General features: G+C 40.1%; 1 protein-coding gene across 2 annotated transcripts; it reads left to right on the top strand.

Moving 5' to 3' along the window:
• The first annotated feature begins 177 nt into the window (after nucleotides 1-177).
• Nucleotides 178-16,874, top strand: TYW5 (tRNA-yW synthesizing protein 5). 2 transcript variants are annotated; one of them, XM_080933349.1, is made up of 8 exons: nucleotides 178-374; nucleotides 4,565-4,700; nucleotides 8,613-8,682; nucleotides 11,149-11,193; nucleotides 11,679-11,850; nucleotides 13,931-14,018; nucleotides 14,512-14,628; nucleotides 16,435-16,874. In XM_080933349.1, the coding sequence occupies exons 1-8, from the start codon at nucleotides 297-299 to the stop codon at nucleotides 16,689-16,691; spliced, it is 963 nt and encodes a 320-aa protein (XP_080789475.1). In that variant the 5' UTR covers nucleotides 178-296; the 3' UTR covers nucleotides 16,692-16,874. The 2 variants fall into 2 exon arrangements, with proteins under 2 accessions (XP_080789475.1, XP_080789474.1); XM_080933348.1 differs by having other exon boundaries at nucleotides 4,565-4,719; nucleotides 11,713-11,850.
• Nucleotides 16,875-17,563: the final 689 nt, after the last annotated feature.

The raw sequence follows: 17,563 nt of genomic DNA, 5'->3' as shown, positions 1-17,563 counted from the left end.
TGTGCAATACCGAAAGCAGGCCGGAGGGAAACCAGCTCTCCGCTGTTGGGAGAAGTGGATCCAAGGCCACCTAGCTGCTGCCACCTCTGGTGAGTCCTCCCATCTCGGCTGTGAAGCACTCCGCCCAGGCCGAGGTCCTCAGTCTGGCTCCCAGACTCGCGCTTCGAATCAGCCGCCTTCTGGGACCAGTCACCTTCGCGGACCTTTTCATCCGGGGTTCGTGTTTACGGGGGGGAAATCTCGAGAGGACGAACTCGTCCAAATTCCCAAGCCTGGGAAAACTAGCCTGAGCCACCATGGTCGACCAGCGTCTTCCGGTACCCCGGCTTCGGGGCGTCTCGCGGGAGCAGTTCATGGAGCATCTTTACCCGCAGGTGAGGAGGCTGGCCGCGGGAAGACAGGGGAGACACCCTGGAACCTTCTGGCGGCCCATCTGTTCTCCTGCAACCCAGAGATTTTCGGGGGGAAGAGACGGCGGCTTGCTGCCAGGGAGAGAGCGAAAGGGACCTGTCCGGCTCGGGAATTAAAGGCCCTGGAGAAAACGGCCCCACATTTCTGGGTAGCAGGATGACTCGAGAAAGCTGGGTGACATGAAGCATTTTACCAAAGCTTATTGAGAGGTCAGACCAGGCGGGAGTCTTATTAAGACACGTGTGGCCTTTCTGGCTTCGCTTGCTTTTCTGTGGAATTTCCTAAAGTTAATTTAGGACCCCTCGCCCTTCTCTTGGTCCTAACAGCCCCTGACTTTTTCGAGATACTAGATTTTTGAAGCTCAGTATTTCAGTCTAAAGGAGGATTGCAACAGGGAAACCAATAGGAACCTTCCCGTACGTTTCCTCTGGTACAGGTCATTCTTTGATTTAAACCTGGATCATAATTAAGGCCTAACGAGCCCTTTAGCTTTTTAAAAGAGAAATGTAGCAGAAAGTAGATTTAAAAAGAGAAAACCAGTTTGCCCCCAGGACTTTTCAAGAAAGTCTAAGCTTCAGAATAATAAAGTAAGGTTTCTGGAGAATATTTGAAGGGGCAAACACCTCTAAGCATGTTAGTGGTAGGAGGGTGGCATCTGTAGATATAGCTACACTGAGCTGCATGAGCAGCCTTAAGTGTTATTCCTGACGACCTTAGAATTTCTAATCGAGTCAGTATAAAATGGAATTTAAGTTTATTAAGAGGTTTTAAGTTTATGCTTCAATAGAGAAATGCTTTGGGCTGATATTGTAGTTTGATCAGGTAAAATCATGGTCCACTAACATTGCAAAAGGAGGTTAAGACCTGTCTTTTTTCAGGGTGGTCGTGGCACATTCTTTTAATGCCAACATTCTGGAGGCAGAGGCAGGCAGATCTGAGTTCCAGGCCAACTTGGTCTGTAGAATAAGCCCCAGGACAGCCAGGGCTACAGGAGAAATCTTGTCTCAAAAACAAACAACAAAAAAAATAAAACAGAAACTTAAAATATGAAAAGACGAGTATTTAATGCTAGTGGAGCTTTAGGTCTTGTTCATGAGAATCCTGGAAAATAACTGGCTTACAGGAACGAGAATAAGCCATACCCGGTCATACATGCTTTGGCCTTAGACGTGATTTACTGCTATTAAAGTATTCTTATTTATAAAAAGAAATATCTCCATGTAGGCAGCCTCCCAATAAATTTTTAAATTGTGCTAGAATTATTATTATTATTATTATTATTATTATTATTATTATTATTATTATTATTTGAGACAGTTTCTCTGTGTAGCTCTACTTGTCCTGGTACTCAATCTGTAGATCAAGCTGGTCTCAAACTCACAGAGATCCACCTCCTCTGCCTCCTGAGTGCTGAGATTAAAGGCATATGCCAACACTTCTGACTAGTTGTGCTGAATTCTCACCTCTCAACTGGTGAGAGACTTCAGACGGCAGGGTGAGGACTTTTCTATCCCATGTCCTTGGTTTTCCATTTTTCTGTCTCACCTTAGTTGTAGCAAGTCTATTGAAAATAGAACAAAACAAATCAATAGAAAACAGCAGTGTTTCATTATTAGTCACATCACTCACTCCTATACTGAGGCACTAATAAATCTCATATGTGGCCCAAGGTTCAGCAGTTGGATAATTCACCCTTGGTGAGGGTGTATTGAAATAGCAGCCAACCGGTTTATACCAAGTGATTTAACTCTTGGTACAGCTCACAAACTACACGTTTACTTTACAACAGAATGGTTCTTAGTTCATTGACCGTTTACATGAAATAGTGAATTTTGCTCATTTTCACTCCCATTACTCACTCTCATTCCTGCCCTCTCCTGTGACAGCCCTTGTTAACAAACCTCTCTCCTCCGTGCGTGCACGTGTGCATGTGTGCACGTGTGCATGTGTGCACGTGTGTGTGTGTGTGTGTGTGTTGTGTCCCCAGCTGGGTTTATAGAAATTTCATATTTAAGATTTTTCATATTTGCAGATATTTCTCTAAATATATGACAGTAACTACAGGAGTCTGTTATACTAGTGGTCATCAAAGTAAACTATACGTGGGAATTAATTAGATAAAATCTTTTTCATTCTTTGATATAGAAGCTATAAAAATAATGTGGGAACTGAGCAATAAATTTCAAAGTATATGTTTTAAACTTGTAAAAAGAAAAAATTTTTTTTGGTTTTTAAGAAGAAAAAAGCAAACGTGTGTTTGAGCACTTTGAATAAAAGAAATATAGGAATAGTACTTAAGAAATTATTTGGCTGTCTCCAAAGGATGAGTGAGCATAAGCTGAAAGAATGTGATGGGATATCTGGCTTTGGGGAAAATCAGATTAATGCTTTACAATCTAAAGTAATATAAGAAAAGCAAAGAGGGGTTGGGAAGAGGCAGTTGGATTTCTGTGATTTTTGTGGCCAACTTGGTCTACATAGTTCTCCACTAGTCAGGGCTTCATAGTGAGACTGTCTCAAACAGAATTCTACAGAAGTGAGAAATGATTTAAAACAACCCTAAAGTTTAAAAAAAAAACCAACAACAAAACAAAAACAAACAAACCTATTGGAGTTGTGGAGAGTGGAAAAGCAACCTTAGCTACTTTTAAAACAATACTGTAATTATGTATCCTCAGTCTAAAGGTGAAAAGGACTGAAAACTATTCTAGTTAGAAGACTTGTGTTTTATACCCCAGTGATCTAGCAGTTCTGAGAGTGTTTTCTGGAAATTCTAGAATTTAAATATTTAATGGTGGGAAACATTTTTTTTATTGTTGAACAAAGAATTGCAAAGCTACAAACAATAAAGGCTAGATTTAACCTTGGCATATGTATTATTCGTAATGCATTCCATCTGTGTATATGTATATAGAGTACATACTTGGTTAGAGATAAATCGAATATCTACATTTTGCATATTCCCTTACATGTCTTTTGCTTTGAGTATTGAGAAGGCAGAAGTTATAATATAGCACCAAAACAGCTCCTGTAGCATAGATGAATATAATAAAAATAAATTATACACATACATTAAAATGTCTAAAGGGAAGTTCCCAGGGAAAGGAAACCAGTTTTCTTAAAGAATGGATTGCAAGGCTGGATAGGGAAAGTAAAAAGATAACTGGGTCATCTTATTTTGCTCTAAAGTAAGGAAATGTTTAATTTTAAAAGTCAAAAAAATCTCAGCCTTCTGATGAAATCTGCAATAATTTGAGCATTAAAATTATATCAGAAAGGCTGAAGGCAGAGAGATTGAGTAGATGTTAGGATAGAACATCATGTGCCACCGGATATGCCCTGGGAGTTCTACACCATTCCTTCTGTGGAACATTCCTTACTCAAATTGCATAACCCAAAATCTAATCATGAAGAAACTCGATAAATCCAAATCCAAGTGCACTCAACAAAAGAATTGGCCTGTGTGCTCAAATATATTAAGGTCATGGAAGACAAAGAAAGCTGATGAGCCATTCCAGATGGAAGAGCTGTACTCACTGAATCTGATGTGGCATCTCAGCCTAAATTCTGGGTCAGGAAAAGAACTCTAAAGGAAATTATTGGGATCATTAGTGAAATTCAGCTGCACATGGTAGGCTACATAATATGTCAGTGTGAAATACAACTTTGATAATTGCCCTGTAAGAGAATAATTTTGTTTTCAGAAGATATCCTTATGTTTTGGCGATGAGAGGACATGACGGTAACAACTTTGAAATGGTCCAGAAAACTGAGGTTTAATAACGTCTGTACACTGAGTCTGTGAGCAAGTGCTTACACAGATGGAGTGCACATTGGAAAGCTGATGAGTCAGGTCGAGAGGCCATGGTAATACTCAGGTTCTTGCATTTCTTAGAAAGTTAAAATGATACCAAGATTAAAAGTTACAAAAATAAGATAAATTTTAACTATTTTTTGCCATAAATAATGTGAAAATACTTTAGTATTTGAATTTATCTGTTGATGAGGTTGTTTTGTTCTCCTGTTCTTAAGTCTGATGTAGGTTATCTACATACTTTAGTAATAGCACAAACTAGTAGATGCTTAAGTTGGACATCTTAGGCCGAGATGAAAGCACACTTCACAGTTGCTGCGTTTTTCACCTTCATTACAGAGAAAGCCTCTTGTGTTGGAAGGACTGGACTTAGGATCTTGTACAAGCAAATGGACAGTGGATTACCTGAGTCAAGTTGGAGGGACGAAAGAAGTGAAGATCCACGTTGCTGCGGTTGCACAGATGGACTTCATTAGTAAGAACTTTGTCTATAGGTATTTTCTTCTGAGGTTACTCTGCGGACACAAATAACCTCTCAAATCTTTAAAAATAGTTTTACATCGTTACATAAAGGCCATACTGCATTTCATCTTTAGTCTAGTTTATGTAACCATGGAACAGCTTACTCCTTTCTAACGAGTGGCTTAAACGACAAGAATTCTGAGTTTGCATAATTGTACAGAGGCATTTTCCACAGGTTTATTTATTTATTTATTCATTTATTTAAGTATAGGGTGTACCCTGTGTTCTGTGGAGTCATGCAGCAGAGAATTTCTATTCTTGAAGTTAGGTTGCCTCTGAAGCTGTGTGCTGTGTTCGCTCAGTCTTTACTGACCCATTTCTGCTGCCATCACCCTACACAGGAAGCTTCCTTGAAGCCTGTTATTGCTTTCTGCCTCTCAGAAAGCAGAGGGCAGCCTGTATTTAGTGTGCACCTTCTTTGGTTTAGTAACATTTAAAACCCATGCTGAGTCTTCTCCTGATGAAGTGACCGTATAAAGATGCCAGTAACATCTTTCATATGCTTGTTTGATACTCTGTCGTCTATGACGGGTAAGTGAGGTGCCGAATGTCTAAGCTTGAGAGCCTTAAGGCCACCTTGTAGGTTTCATGTGCCATTTATTCCCAGGCATAAAAATATTAGGTTAAAAACCAGTTTTCACATTCAGAGCATGGGCAGTTCCCAGTAAATCAAATCTGTTGAAAAGACCCTGTTATTCACAGAGGATGTTAGGTTAGAGATAGTTAACTGGTTTCTGCCTGGCTGTTCACCTCTCACCAGTACTTTCCGAGCCTGTGTGGCGGCTGCCACAGCACTTTGCAGTTTCTGAGTGAGTCGTCACCATTGCAGCTCTGGGACACGTCACAGGCCACAGGTGAATTTCATTGCCATAAGTGTTTCCAAGGGGAAGGACTTAGTTCTTTTAATTGAGTCAGAACAGTGGGAGAAAGCGATGTGATGAGTATCCTTGAGCCTGCGGTCGATCTTACTGATCTCCATGGTCTAGTGCTGCAACAGTGGGCGTAGGACTTCATCCTGAATGGGTTTGATGTTTTCTTATGTTTTAAACTTCTCAAAACTTGCTTTTCAAACACATACATAAGAGTTTCTATTCCACCTTCCTCAAAGTCTTTCACTATACTAAAAACATGAACAATTATTTTTGTGCAAGGAAAAAAGTAGATGTGTTGTTTTTTCCCATTTAAAATATAAGATGGTAAATACATGTATTGCTTATGATGACTTTATAGATGAGAAAAATGAATGTTTAAAAGAAGTAATTTGGGGCTCAGAGGATAAAGTGCATGTTGCAGCTTTAATGACCCAAGTTTGATGTCCTGGACACATGGTAGAAGAACTACCTCCTCCACGTTGTCCTGTGACTTCTACACACACATACACGCCATGGTGTGAATGCACCTTCCACATTCTTTTCCTTACGTACAAATAAATATATGTAATAATTTTTTAATTTAATTTTTTAATTTAAATTTAAATGATTTGTCTAAGATCAGTTAGTTTAAAATGATAAAACCCAGGGTATATATTCAAATTTGTATGTCATAGAGACCATGGGAACCCTTGTTTGATAATGTCACTTACTGATATGTGTGCTGGTCCTAAGGGGGGGAAAAACATTGTAATAGGTCTTCTGCTTAGAGCATTATGGAACACGGAGAGCCTAAGGCTGGGGAACTTCTCAGCAGCTGTAGGGATAAGCTGAGAACAGACAAAGGTTCTACTTCTCTGGATTCTGGGTAACTTGTCAGTCTAGCTTTTGTAGAAAAGCTACAAGCATTCCTTTGTTCTCCCTAGTAAGGGAGTGCTTACTATGGGTAAGCAATTACCCTAGTTAACAGGTAGCTATGGGCCAGATTAACCTCCCCTGACCTTAAAAGAGGCTTTGGAGAGCAGTAAGTGTGTGTGTATATAGTGAGGCTTTCAGTAGGAAGCATTGAATCGGAGAGCGCCAAGGAAGTTTGCTTTGTAGTAGAGATGGCCCTGCATTGGCCTCAGGAAATACCAGAGCCCTTTCTTTCTATCTACACCACTCCCAGTAGTAGCTTCAATGTGGATTAATATTCACACTTCTAGGACCCACACTCCACAATGGGACAGAAAAGTCACTTAGGTTTTCAGAAGAACAAGAGGCTGGAAGTAGCATATTAGCAGAACACCATCAGTGAATCCTGTAGATCCAAGTCAGCTTTGGCCAAGCAGTGATGACTTAGTGCTAATAGAACAAGACTGTGGATGTGGCACTGAAACCTGCCCCAGGTTCCCCAAAGCCAGTGGCTTGAAATAGGCCACATTAGCTCATAGGCTTCCTTTAGGAGCATTTTCATATACTGTATGCAAGAAAACCACATTCTTGTAAACAGCATTGTCTGGTATCATAGCTGACATCAAACCGTCATCTTTTTCTAGTATATTTCTAGGAAGACAGCAATACTAGGAAAAGGTAAGCTAGCCCAAGTTGTCATCTCAGAGATGATATAGTTTATAGCTGTCTTAGGGTTTCTATTACTGTAAAGAGATACTATGACCAGGACAAGTTCTATAAAGAACATTTAATTGGGGCTGGCTTATACATCCAGCTCATTATCATCAAGGCAGGGGTGGCGCTGGAGGAGATAAAGGTTCTACATCTTGTTCAGAAGGCAAACAGAAAACTGGCTCCCGTGTAGCTAGGAGGAGGGTCTCTAAGCCTACTCCACAGTGACAGTTCCTCCAACAAGGCCTCATCTCCTAATAGTGCCACTCCCTGGGCCAGGCGGATACAAGCACTACAATAGCTCTTCCTTCTCCTGTTCCCACTGCATAAACTTGGTAATGAGACTGAGAGTTCCAGCTGGGGTTTGGAGGACAAACTTTTGAGGACTTCTTGGTCTTGCTATTGATATAGTAGTGCTATCTTCATGATTGGGAGATGGTTTTGCAGTTTTTAAAAAGTTAATTAATTAATTGGTAATAGGGTTGGAAGCCAGAATCTGGTGCTAGCTAGGAAGCCCTCTGCTGCAAAACTACATCTAGGAAGTGCTTTTAGTTCTGGAAGGTGCTAGGACGACTGGAACTAAAAGAACTCTCTAATGTGAAGAGTAAGGTGTACTGGGAACAGGCATTGTTTCTTAGATGTCTAACTCTTTTCTCTAGAAGCCCTAGCATGGCAGGTGGAGCGGCAGAGTGAGGGCAGCGTCTTTGCCGTCTGTGCTGAGCTGGTGCCAAGAGGCAGGAGTGAGGACTGCGAGCGTCTTCCCTAGTAATCCAGTTCCTCCTGGGAGACTAGTAGCTTGTCCCATTTTCAAGATTTGTTTGCCCATGACACTTGAAGACAGGGGCCAGTCAGAGCCCCAAAGTCTGGGTATTTTGATTTTAAACTTAGGTTCTACACGGTTGAGTTGCTTGCATGTATATACGCTGTAGTAAGTGCACTGAATGTGTGTCTGGTGCCCAAGGAGGCCAGAGAAGGGCATCAGATCCTCTGAAATGGGAGTTACTGATGGTTGTGAGCCAGGCATGTGGGAGTTGGGAACTAACTGAAAGAGTGCTCTTTAACACGGAGCCCTCTCTCCAGCCCTCGGTGGTGTAGTTTCAAAGTAACCTGACGCTGTAGAAGCATCTCTCAGCAACTTGAACAGAAAGACAGAAGACCTTTGCAGGTCCATCTGTGCTGTATATTTAAAATCTAAAAATTTAGGTAACAGGTCAAATTTATATACTGCTAAATGAGTTTGAATATTCAGTATTCCATCCATGTGGATTATATAAAAATCATGTTTTTCAAAGCATGTAACTCTCAACTATACCAAGCCTGAATGGATAGTGAATGAATTACTAGTTGGTGTGCTATTTTTACATCTAACGAGTCTATTATGTTTATTTCAGAACTTTACCTTTTAACAAGTTGGTCCAGAGAGCAGCCGAAGAAACACATAAAGAATTCTTCATTTCAGAGGTATTATTTTTTTTCCAGAAATCATCAAAGCTATATAGAAATGGGTTTTACAAGTGTGTGCATGTGTGTGGAAGCCAGAGGTTGGCAGGTGTCGTCCTCATCACTCTCTACCTTATTTTTTATAGGAAAGGCCTTTTGGAACCTGGCAGGCTAGCCAATGGGTAGGTTCCAGGGAGTCTCCTGCCTTTGTCCCCAGGAATTCTAAGTCCATGCTGCCACATCCAGCTGTGCTATGTTGTGCTGGGTGTGGAATGCAGCCTTGTGTTTACACACAAGGACTTTATCCATCCAGGCGTCCCTCAGTGGACTTCTATGTAAAGGACCAGTAGTTGTTTTCCACAAGATCAGAAATGATGGTGTCTCAGAGCTCAGATCCCTGATAGCCATTCTTTATGGATATTCCCTGAATATCCTGGAACTCACTCTGTAGACCAGGCTAGCCTCAAGCTTAGAGGTATTCTACATGAAGAGTAAAACTATTTACTTCATAAAATTTTGTAAGGACTAAGTGGATAAAATAGTCTATACTTAGCAGATTCTGTACCTGACACAGAAACTACCCATCAACTATTAATCAACCCTACTTCCTCTGAAAAAATTCAAATGTTAATAGAAAACTTTTATTCATATCTTACATTAAAATTTCCAGTTTATTGTTACCAGTAGTTTCTTTTATTTGTGTAACATTTGTTTAAGACTAAAGCAGGATTTTACATTATAGAGTAGTTCTGAGTAATTATATGTTTAAATATATTAATTAGGACATTAATTATTGCACACATAAGAACAGTTCTGACTTACGTTAGAGTTGGAGTGATGCCATGGTTGGTAAAGTATTTGTACAGTGAGTATGAGGATGTAAGTTTGATTCCCAGCACGTATGTAAAATCCTGGGCATTCTGGCATATACTCATAATTTAGTGCTGGAGACTAAATCACTGACCCACCAGCATAGCACAGCATGGTGAGCTGTCTCAGAAAACAAGGTAAACAGCCATCTTGAGAAGAAACACAGAGGGTGGACTTCCAGCCTGACCGTGATTAGAATGTCTGTTAAAACCAGCCTTCACTAGTTGTTCCTCAGTACTGGAGCCACTCTCTGCACGTGAAATTCGTGGCTTTTAAGGATTTGTTTTCCCATCAAGGTTAATGAATGGCATAGGTTTAAATAGCCATGAAATGTATCATAAAAGAATCAGAGACAAACAAAAAGGTTACGGTAAAAATTACGGAGTGCACATAAACAGATTGACGTGGGTTCTCGTTGAGTCATAAGGAAAGTCGACACTGCGATGGACTCAGAACATCAGGGAGTCGTGCCTGTGGGAGGAAGGGAGAGGAAGCTGAGAGCACTTGGGGTGTGGGAAGCCATCAGACACAACGTACACAGTTGGCATTCCACCATGCCCTGTGAAACCCTGAGCAAGGACTCCATCGAGACCTCTTATCATCTTCTTTGATTACTGCTTGGGTCTACCCTGTATGAATGGTGTGATGTTGGGTCAGATTCTGAGTTGAACATGAAGAAATTGGCAGCTGACAGCCCCAAGCTAAATGTATTCTTTTCAAATAAGCAAGAGCCCTTGCTGGAGAAATAAGCAGTCTGCTTTTGCTAAATGACAATTCAAATTTCGAGGAACATTCTTTGAAGCTTATTTAAAGGATGATTTTATTGTGGCACTAAAAATATGAAAACAGTCAAATTGTTAATTTATGATTGTAGATTTATAAAATTTAGTGAGCTATACCTTGAAGTTTATGTTACAGCAGTCTGTATTGGTCTCTGGCAGACAGAATTTCTCCACTGGATTATACCTGTACTTGAACTGCTTGATCTCAGTTCTCTGTTCGCCTAGGAAATGTACACAGCAGGGGTTTTGTTGTTGATGGTGCTAGTAATAGAATCCAGGGTGCAGTGGATGCTGGGGACAGAGTCAGACTCTAGCCCCCCAGTGACTGTTTTATAATCAGTTCTCTTATTGAGCTACTCAGGTAGTCAGCAGAGGAGTGACAACCTTTGAAACTACTTGGGTAATTTTGTTCTTATAAAGTGAAGCATTTCTGAGTCATGCATGGGCTGACTCTTAGGTCTTGCTGTGAGAATGCAGGTTATTGGGGATAGACATAGTCTGACACAGTGCAGTCAGTCTCCTGTTTTTAACCTGCTGAAGGCCTCATTCTACATTGTATCCAGGTAATTGTTGTACTCACTTAGCAAATGTTAAACCCTGTGAGCTCATGTGTGCCTTGCTCCGAGTGCTTATTTACTGTTTTGTTGATCCAGTTTTGAGCAACACATAAAGACATTTCTTTATGAGGCCATTAGGGAGCATCAGTAGAAAAAGTAAGGTAATTGAACTTTTTATATGATTTAACTAAATCATATTTTAAGATTTACTCCCTTCTTATATTTCTTCTTATTTTTTTAAATAAATGCTGATGGTATTTTTCTTTGGGGTGTTTAAGGACGAGAAATACTACTTACGGTCACTTGGAGAAGACCCAAGGAAGGTAAGAAGTATGGATTTGAAGCAGTCACTCAAGACGCCAGTGAGCATTTTCACATTGTCACTGTTTACACATAGCCCATTGCGTTGTTGTCTGATCTGTGCCCCTGAATAAGAAATCTTTAAAAGTTGATTACTTAGTAACTCAGACTCGAGAATCTTCGAGTCATCCTATTACACACAGTAACAATCCTTCCTGCTAAGTATCTTACAGTTAGTGACACTCTTACCTAACAGTGCTGCACATTTAGTAAATGAGCCTTTATGTGTATTCAGAGCCAGATTATTAAGAAAAACATCCATGAGTCTTGCTGAAAGTAGGAAGAACTTCAATGGGAAGGTTGGGTGTTGCTGCTGGGCTTTTCCCATCGTCGGGCTTTAAAGCAAGAATGAACACTGCCTCTTCCTTCGTCCCTAGACTCGACGTGTGGGTGCCTCACAGAGATCATATGCCTGTGCTGTGTTTATTACGTATGAACGTCTTTGCAGATACTTAAGTACTTTTCTGTGTCTGTCGATTCAGGATGTTGCAGACATCAGACAGCAGTTTCCATCTTTAGGAGAAGATATTACGTTTCCAATGTTCTTCAGAGAGGAGCAGTTCTTTTCCAGTGTTTTTCGAATCAGTTCACCTGGATTGCAGCTCTGGACTCACTATGATGTACGTTACAAAATAAGAAATGTAAAGGTTCAGAAGTCTATTGCTCTTCCGGGTCTCATGTTCATGGTTTGAGCTTTAGCGGCTGGTTTGTAGATCTGTGCAGTGTCTTTGGCTGAAAAGTGGAGCTGTGAGAATAAGGGGCAGTAGTGATGTGGAGTCAGCTGAGAGCAAAACAGCTTCTTTAATTTACATTTCAAATTTATTCCTTTTTCCGGATTCCCCTCTGGAATACTCCTCTCCCATCCCACCTCCCCCTGCCTCTATGAGAGTGTTCACCCACCCACCTACTCACTCCCACCTCCCTGCCCTGACATTCCCCTACACTGGGGTATTGAGCCTTCACAGAGCCGAGGGCCTCTCCTCTCCTTGATGTCTGATAAGGCCATCCTCTGCTACATATGCAGCTGGAGCCATGGGTCTCTCCTGGTGTACTCTTTGGTAGGTGGTTTAGTCTCTGGGAGCTCTCATGGTTCTTGTTGGTTGATAATGTTGTTGAAAACCCCTTCGGATCCTTTAGTCCTTTTTCTAACTCCTCCATTGGGGACCCCACTCTCAGTCCAAAGGTTACATCATCGAAAACATAAGTCATAGATAAAAGGGAGCTATGGTTTTGGCCTGTGAAAAGAGATCACAGGGGCGAGTAGGGGAAATGTAAAAAAGCAAAGCAGCAGGATAGAAGGTGTCTTATGAAGCAATTGACTGGCTCTTCAAGTCAGATTCTTAGGGGAAAGGGAGAGCTTATGGGAAAGGATTTGCAAGAATAAGAGTTTGCGTATCTGGAGATCTTAGGATATATCCTTTGAGAATATCGGATGTTTGCTGATTTGTATATGAGCAGGATGTGCAGTCTTTAAAATATACATGTAAACGTAATAAGCAAATTTTAAATGGTGTTCTGTACAGTTTGGTGTTGGCAGCCAGAGAAACAAGAAGCTAATGCAGTAAGCAGTATTTTCCAGAGGGTTTTGGTGTTTTGAAGTGGGACTCTTGTTTTGAACTGCTGACTAAACTTGACCCTAGACCTTTCTTTCTCTGCCTCCCAACTGGAATGAATCTAGGTGTGTGACAACAGGCCAAGCTGTGACACCATGTATATGGATCTTGTTGTACATCCTAAAACTTCCAGGGATTTCAACATAGTAACTATAATTAGATGAGACAGACATGAAAGCTTAGCATATTTTTAAAGTTGTATTGGAATGATTGGTGAGAAAATGATGTGCTTCATACATTTTTAGCTTTGTAGATTATGCTTTAAGTTTTAAGTATTTCCTTTGACATTTAATTACAATAGAATATAATGCTTTTCTTAAAAAGAAGTCAGAGGAACAGAGGTTATAATTACAGAGCTAATGTTTGCTAGTGAAGGGTCGGTGCTGAAAGATGATTATGTCAGTAGTGATGATCTCTGAATGACTGCTCACTCGGTGTGTGTCTTCATTTTTTACCATTTGCACAGCCTGCACCAGAGCAGGCACCGTTTATCCCCCAGGGAAAGCACACTATGAAGTGTGCCTGCTTGTGGAGTCCTTTGCAGATAGTCTCCTAGTCACAGTTCTCACGATCATGCTGTGGTGATGTCTGTACAGTGTTTAACAGTAGCTGTGTTAGTGATTTCTGTTTGGCCTAAGGTGTTCTTCAACAGCTTAGTAAGATAAAAACATTAACCAAAGGCAACCTCAAGTATCCTTACACTGTATTTCCATTTCATAGTTTCCTAATTCGCTGGTCCTTCCCATGTTTCTTAACATGGGAAGGGATGACTTCAATAAAGATACTTGTATATGGAATAGAAATGTTTTGTTTGGTTTGAATTATGACTGTAAGAGTTTTGTGTAAGTCAGATCTCACAAAAGGAATAGGGTTTAAGTAACTACGTGACTCAGGTCTGATCCCAGCTGCTTACAAACTGAGGCCTGAGTGTCAGAAGGTCAGTGTGGGCGACCTGTGAGATCCTGTGCAATACCCCCTTTCCCCCCCCCCCCAAAAAAAAAGAAAGATAGGGTTTGAAGTTAACTATTTAGAATGTCATTGAATTGGTTTTTGGATGCTGCTTATACATCTCCTTAATGATCTTTAGGTAATGGATAACTTTTTAATACAAGTGACAGGAAAGAAGCGAATTACACTGTTCAGTCCTCGGGATGCACAGTATTTATATTTATCAGGTATGATTTAATTTATGTTCATAGAGTTTATTCAGTTATTTTTAAATAATATAGGAAGAACATACTGTGGGACACTTCTTCCTAAATGTACTATATTTCCACGGTGTGTGGTGATTGGTGGGCAGTATAAAGGAGTTTTTAAGGCCAGGTCAGTGGCCCACTCCCTAAATGCCAGCACCGAGGAGCCTGGGCTACAGAGTGAATTCCAGGATAGCCTCAGCTACAGAGAGTCCCTACGTCAGAACAAAACAAAATAGAGGATCAGAAGTTTAAGGCCAGTTCTTGCTGAGCTGCATATATTTCAAGGTCAGCCTGGGATATGTGAGGTGTCTCAAAAACAAAAAAGCCAAACAAATACACACACACACACACACACACACAGTTTTCAGATTATCTTATAGCATTGCACAGATTAAGTTCAAGTTTATATTTGTGATTGCTTTCTATATGTGGACTTGGTTGAACCTATGCGATCTCTGTTGTGGACTTTCAGGTTCTAAATCAGAGGTGCTGGATATCGACAGCCCAGACCTGGATAAATACCCACTCTTTCCTAAGGCAAGGAGGTATGAATGTTCCCTTGAAGCTGGTGATGTCCTGTTCATTCCTGGTAAGGTTTCTAAACCACATTAATATGTTTTTATTACTATTATTTGTGTCTAGATATGCAGGCACATTGTATCACAGAACAGTAAACTCACACACGGTATGCCCTCTTAGTGATAGCCCTGTAGCCTTAGTGAGGGGATGTAGCAGTCACACCTGTTAGTCACACAGACATGATGTAGCATTCACATCTGTCAGTCACACAGACATGATGTTTTCACAAATGCATTCTGCTATAAAGTAATCCATAACTTGTTAAAATAGTATTGTGAGTTACTTTACTAAAGACACGAATATCATCATATCTGAAAAGATTGTATCTGGTTTTGTAAAATTTATTTTATTCCTAAAGTATATAGACCATTTCTAAAAGATTATGGGTTTTATTAAATATTATAATAACAGCATCTGAAATTTTTTTCTGTAGTTTCTGTGTTCAATAAGTACACATTAGTTTAAATGCACATAAAATTTCCATGTTGTTAGTAACTATGATAATATGGTTAATATTTGTAATTAATACTTAAGTGAATACTTGAAGATTATAAAGACCAAAAGTAGTGGGGTTTATTGGCCAATTTTCCTTGTGTAATTCTATATGCTGTAATTAATACATTTGTAGTCCTAAACTATTGATATCCTTATTCAGTGGTAGAATTAACTTTTGAAACATCCATAAACAGTAAAAATCAGGTGACATCCTCAGTTAGGTTGTGAATTCTTTGAGCATAGAGCCATGTTCTCAGTAAGTGTTATAACCCCAGAGAGCAGCGCTGTGTACAGCTGACTCTCAGCCGAGGGGCACTGACTGTGCTCTGCAGCAGCGCTGCCCATATCTAACAGCTGTTGCCATTTTGTAAGTTAAAGGTTTGGTTTTCATATTTTTAGAACGTGATTAGAGCTATGTAGTTTTCTCTTATTCTGTATTTGGTTTTTGTAGGTTAAATATTTGTATTTGTTTTAATATAAAACCAAGATTCCCATCTTTAGATTTAATTATCAGAATGTTAGCTTGCTCTGTTCTATTAACATGTGAAAGATTCTGAAAGACCTTAGAATTAAGATCAGAACTGTTTAAGATTACATTTATAAATAAAGTATTATTTTTCCATGAGCACTCCTAGAACGTATGTCTGTACAATTTACCCTCCTTTCCCAAGACTCCAACGTTTCCTGGCATGATCAACATTCCATCTGTTACCCTGAGGTGTTCTTTACTCTTCCAGCACTTCATTTTGAAAATGTTAGTTGAAAACAGTAAACTTTCTAGTGAAAATGAAAAAGTAGCTCAATAATGTGATCAAGTTTCTTCTTTATCACCACTGCCAGCCAAGGAGTTGCTATAGTTTTTCATAATTATGGTAAAGGATGAAAAAAATAGAAGATGGATCTAAGTCCCTTAGAAATGTAAAAGCTGAAGCAACAGTGCATGCTGCCCAAGTTAGGAACCAGATTGCCACTGGAGAGGAAGTGTTTGAGGTCGAGTACTGTATCGAGTCACAAAGGACCAGGCATAGTCTTAATAATTAAAGTGTTCTGTGAACAAAATGCTCCATGTTCTGATGTGGCTGTGTTAATCAGGAAGTGCAAACATGTAACACAAAAACCCGTCCCGAATCAGAGACTCTCAAAGCAAATACAACTTTACTATGTCATTTAAATTTGATAGGAACTGAGCAGGGCTGTGCTGCTGACACTGAGCTAGCTGCAGATGAGTGACTGGATCGCAGGAGCATGCGGGCGCAGGAGCTGGCTTTATGCAACTTGTGATAGTTCACTGACATTTGTTGTTTTTTTTAACTTTCTGCAGCTTTATGGTTCCATAATGTAGTTTCTGAAGAGTTTGGAGTGGGGGTGAACATCTTCTGGAAGCACCTTCCATCAGAATGCTATGACACAACAGATACCTATGGCAACAAAGATCCTGTAGCAGCATCCAGAGCTGTGCAGATCTTGGACAGAGCTTTGAAAACACTGGCTGAATTACCAGAGGAATACAGGGACTTCTATGCACGCCAAATGGTCTTACGTATTCAAGACAAAGCCTACAGCAAGAACATGAACTAAATGTAAAATTAAAAAAAAAAAAAGCTCAAGTATTTGAAAACTATAACTAAAGATGCGTTTTAAGATAGGAAAGATAAGTCTGAGACTTACAGAAGGAGATGCATATCTGATTTCTACTTGGTATAGACTGAAAATGCTTTAGCTGGACCATTCTTTAGCTCTAAGATATAAATAAAAATTGAATCACACTACATAAAGTCTACTGATGGAGTGGCCTTCTCTGTTTTTTTCCAGTGATTTTTGTGATACCAAAACCTTGTTCACCCCACCCCCACCCTACTGTCTTTGAACTACAGGATTGGCATCATCCTAGGTCTAGCTACCCTCGTGGTCATGGGATGATTGCCAGTAGCAGCTGGGGCCTTGTGTGTCTTCATTTGTATGCAGCGGAGGAGTCTGGCTGGAATCCACAGGCACTGTCTTACATGAAGCAGCTTTCCAGAATTCCCATAGCCCTAATGCTCTGAAATGTCTTCCCCCATCTATCAATGAGTCTGTTGTTATCACATGCTATGAAATTACACACAGGAGTGGGCTGCTCTTCCTTGAGGTACAGGAAGTGTATTAAGAGAACAGAATGGTTAAGTTTAGATATTTAAGAAAACTTACAGGGTGCTTGAATTATCAGGACCAAGAATAAGTAGGTTTGATAGTGCGATAGATCATGAGTTCTGGGATTTATCCCATGTGTATGTGTTCCCTGTACCCAATTTACTCAGTGCCATTGAAGAAAAACTGACCTTACTGAACATGTGTCCATCAAAAGTAAGGTCATCAATTTAATACATTTTATTCACGCTTGAAGGTAGTAGTAAATCATTCGCGCATACCTTGTGTAGGCTTGAACTAATTCAAAAGAAATGATAATAGAC

The sequence above is a fragment of the Micromys minutus genome (genome assembly GCF_963924665.1).
Source record: "Micromys minutus genome assembly, chromosome: 19".
In the NCBI taxonomy this organism is placed as follows: Eukaryota; Metazoa; Chordata; class Mammalia; order Rodentia; family Muridae; genus Micromys; species Micromys minutus.
The sequence above is the reverse complement of the archived record's forward strand: the minus strand, read 5'-3'. Positions and strand labels throughout refer to the sequence as shown.

Excerpts from the sequence above, each read along its gene's own strand:
- TYW5 (XM_080933349.1), top strand. The coding sequence starts at position 297 with ATGGTCGACCAGCGTCTTCCGGTACCCCGGCTTCGGGGCGTCTCGCGG. Across the intron at positions 8,683-11,148 it reads AAGAATTCTTCATTTCAGAG|GACGAGAAATACTACTTACG; the intron begins GTATTATTTTTT and ends GGGGTGTTTAAG. Across the intron at positions 11,194-11,678 it reads TTGGAGAAGACCCAAGGAAG|ATACTTAAGTACTTTTCTGT; the intron begins GTAAGAAGTATG and ends ACGTCTTTGCAG.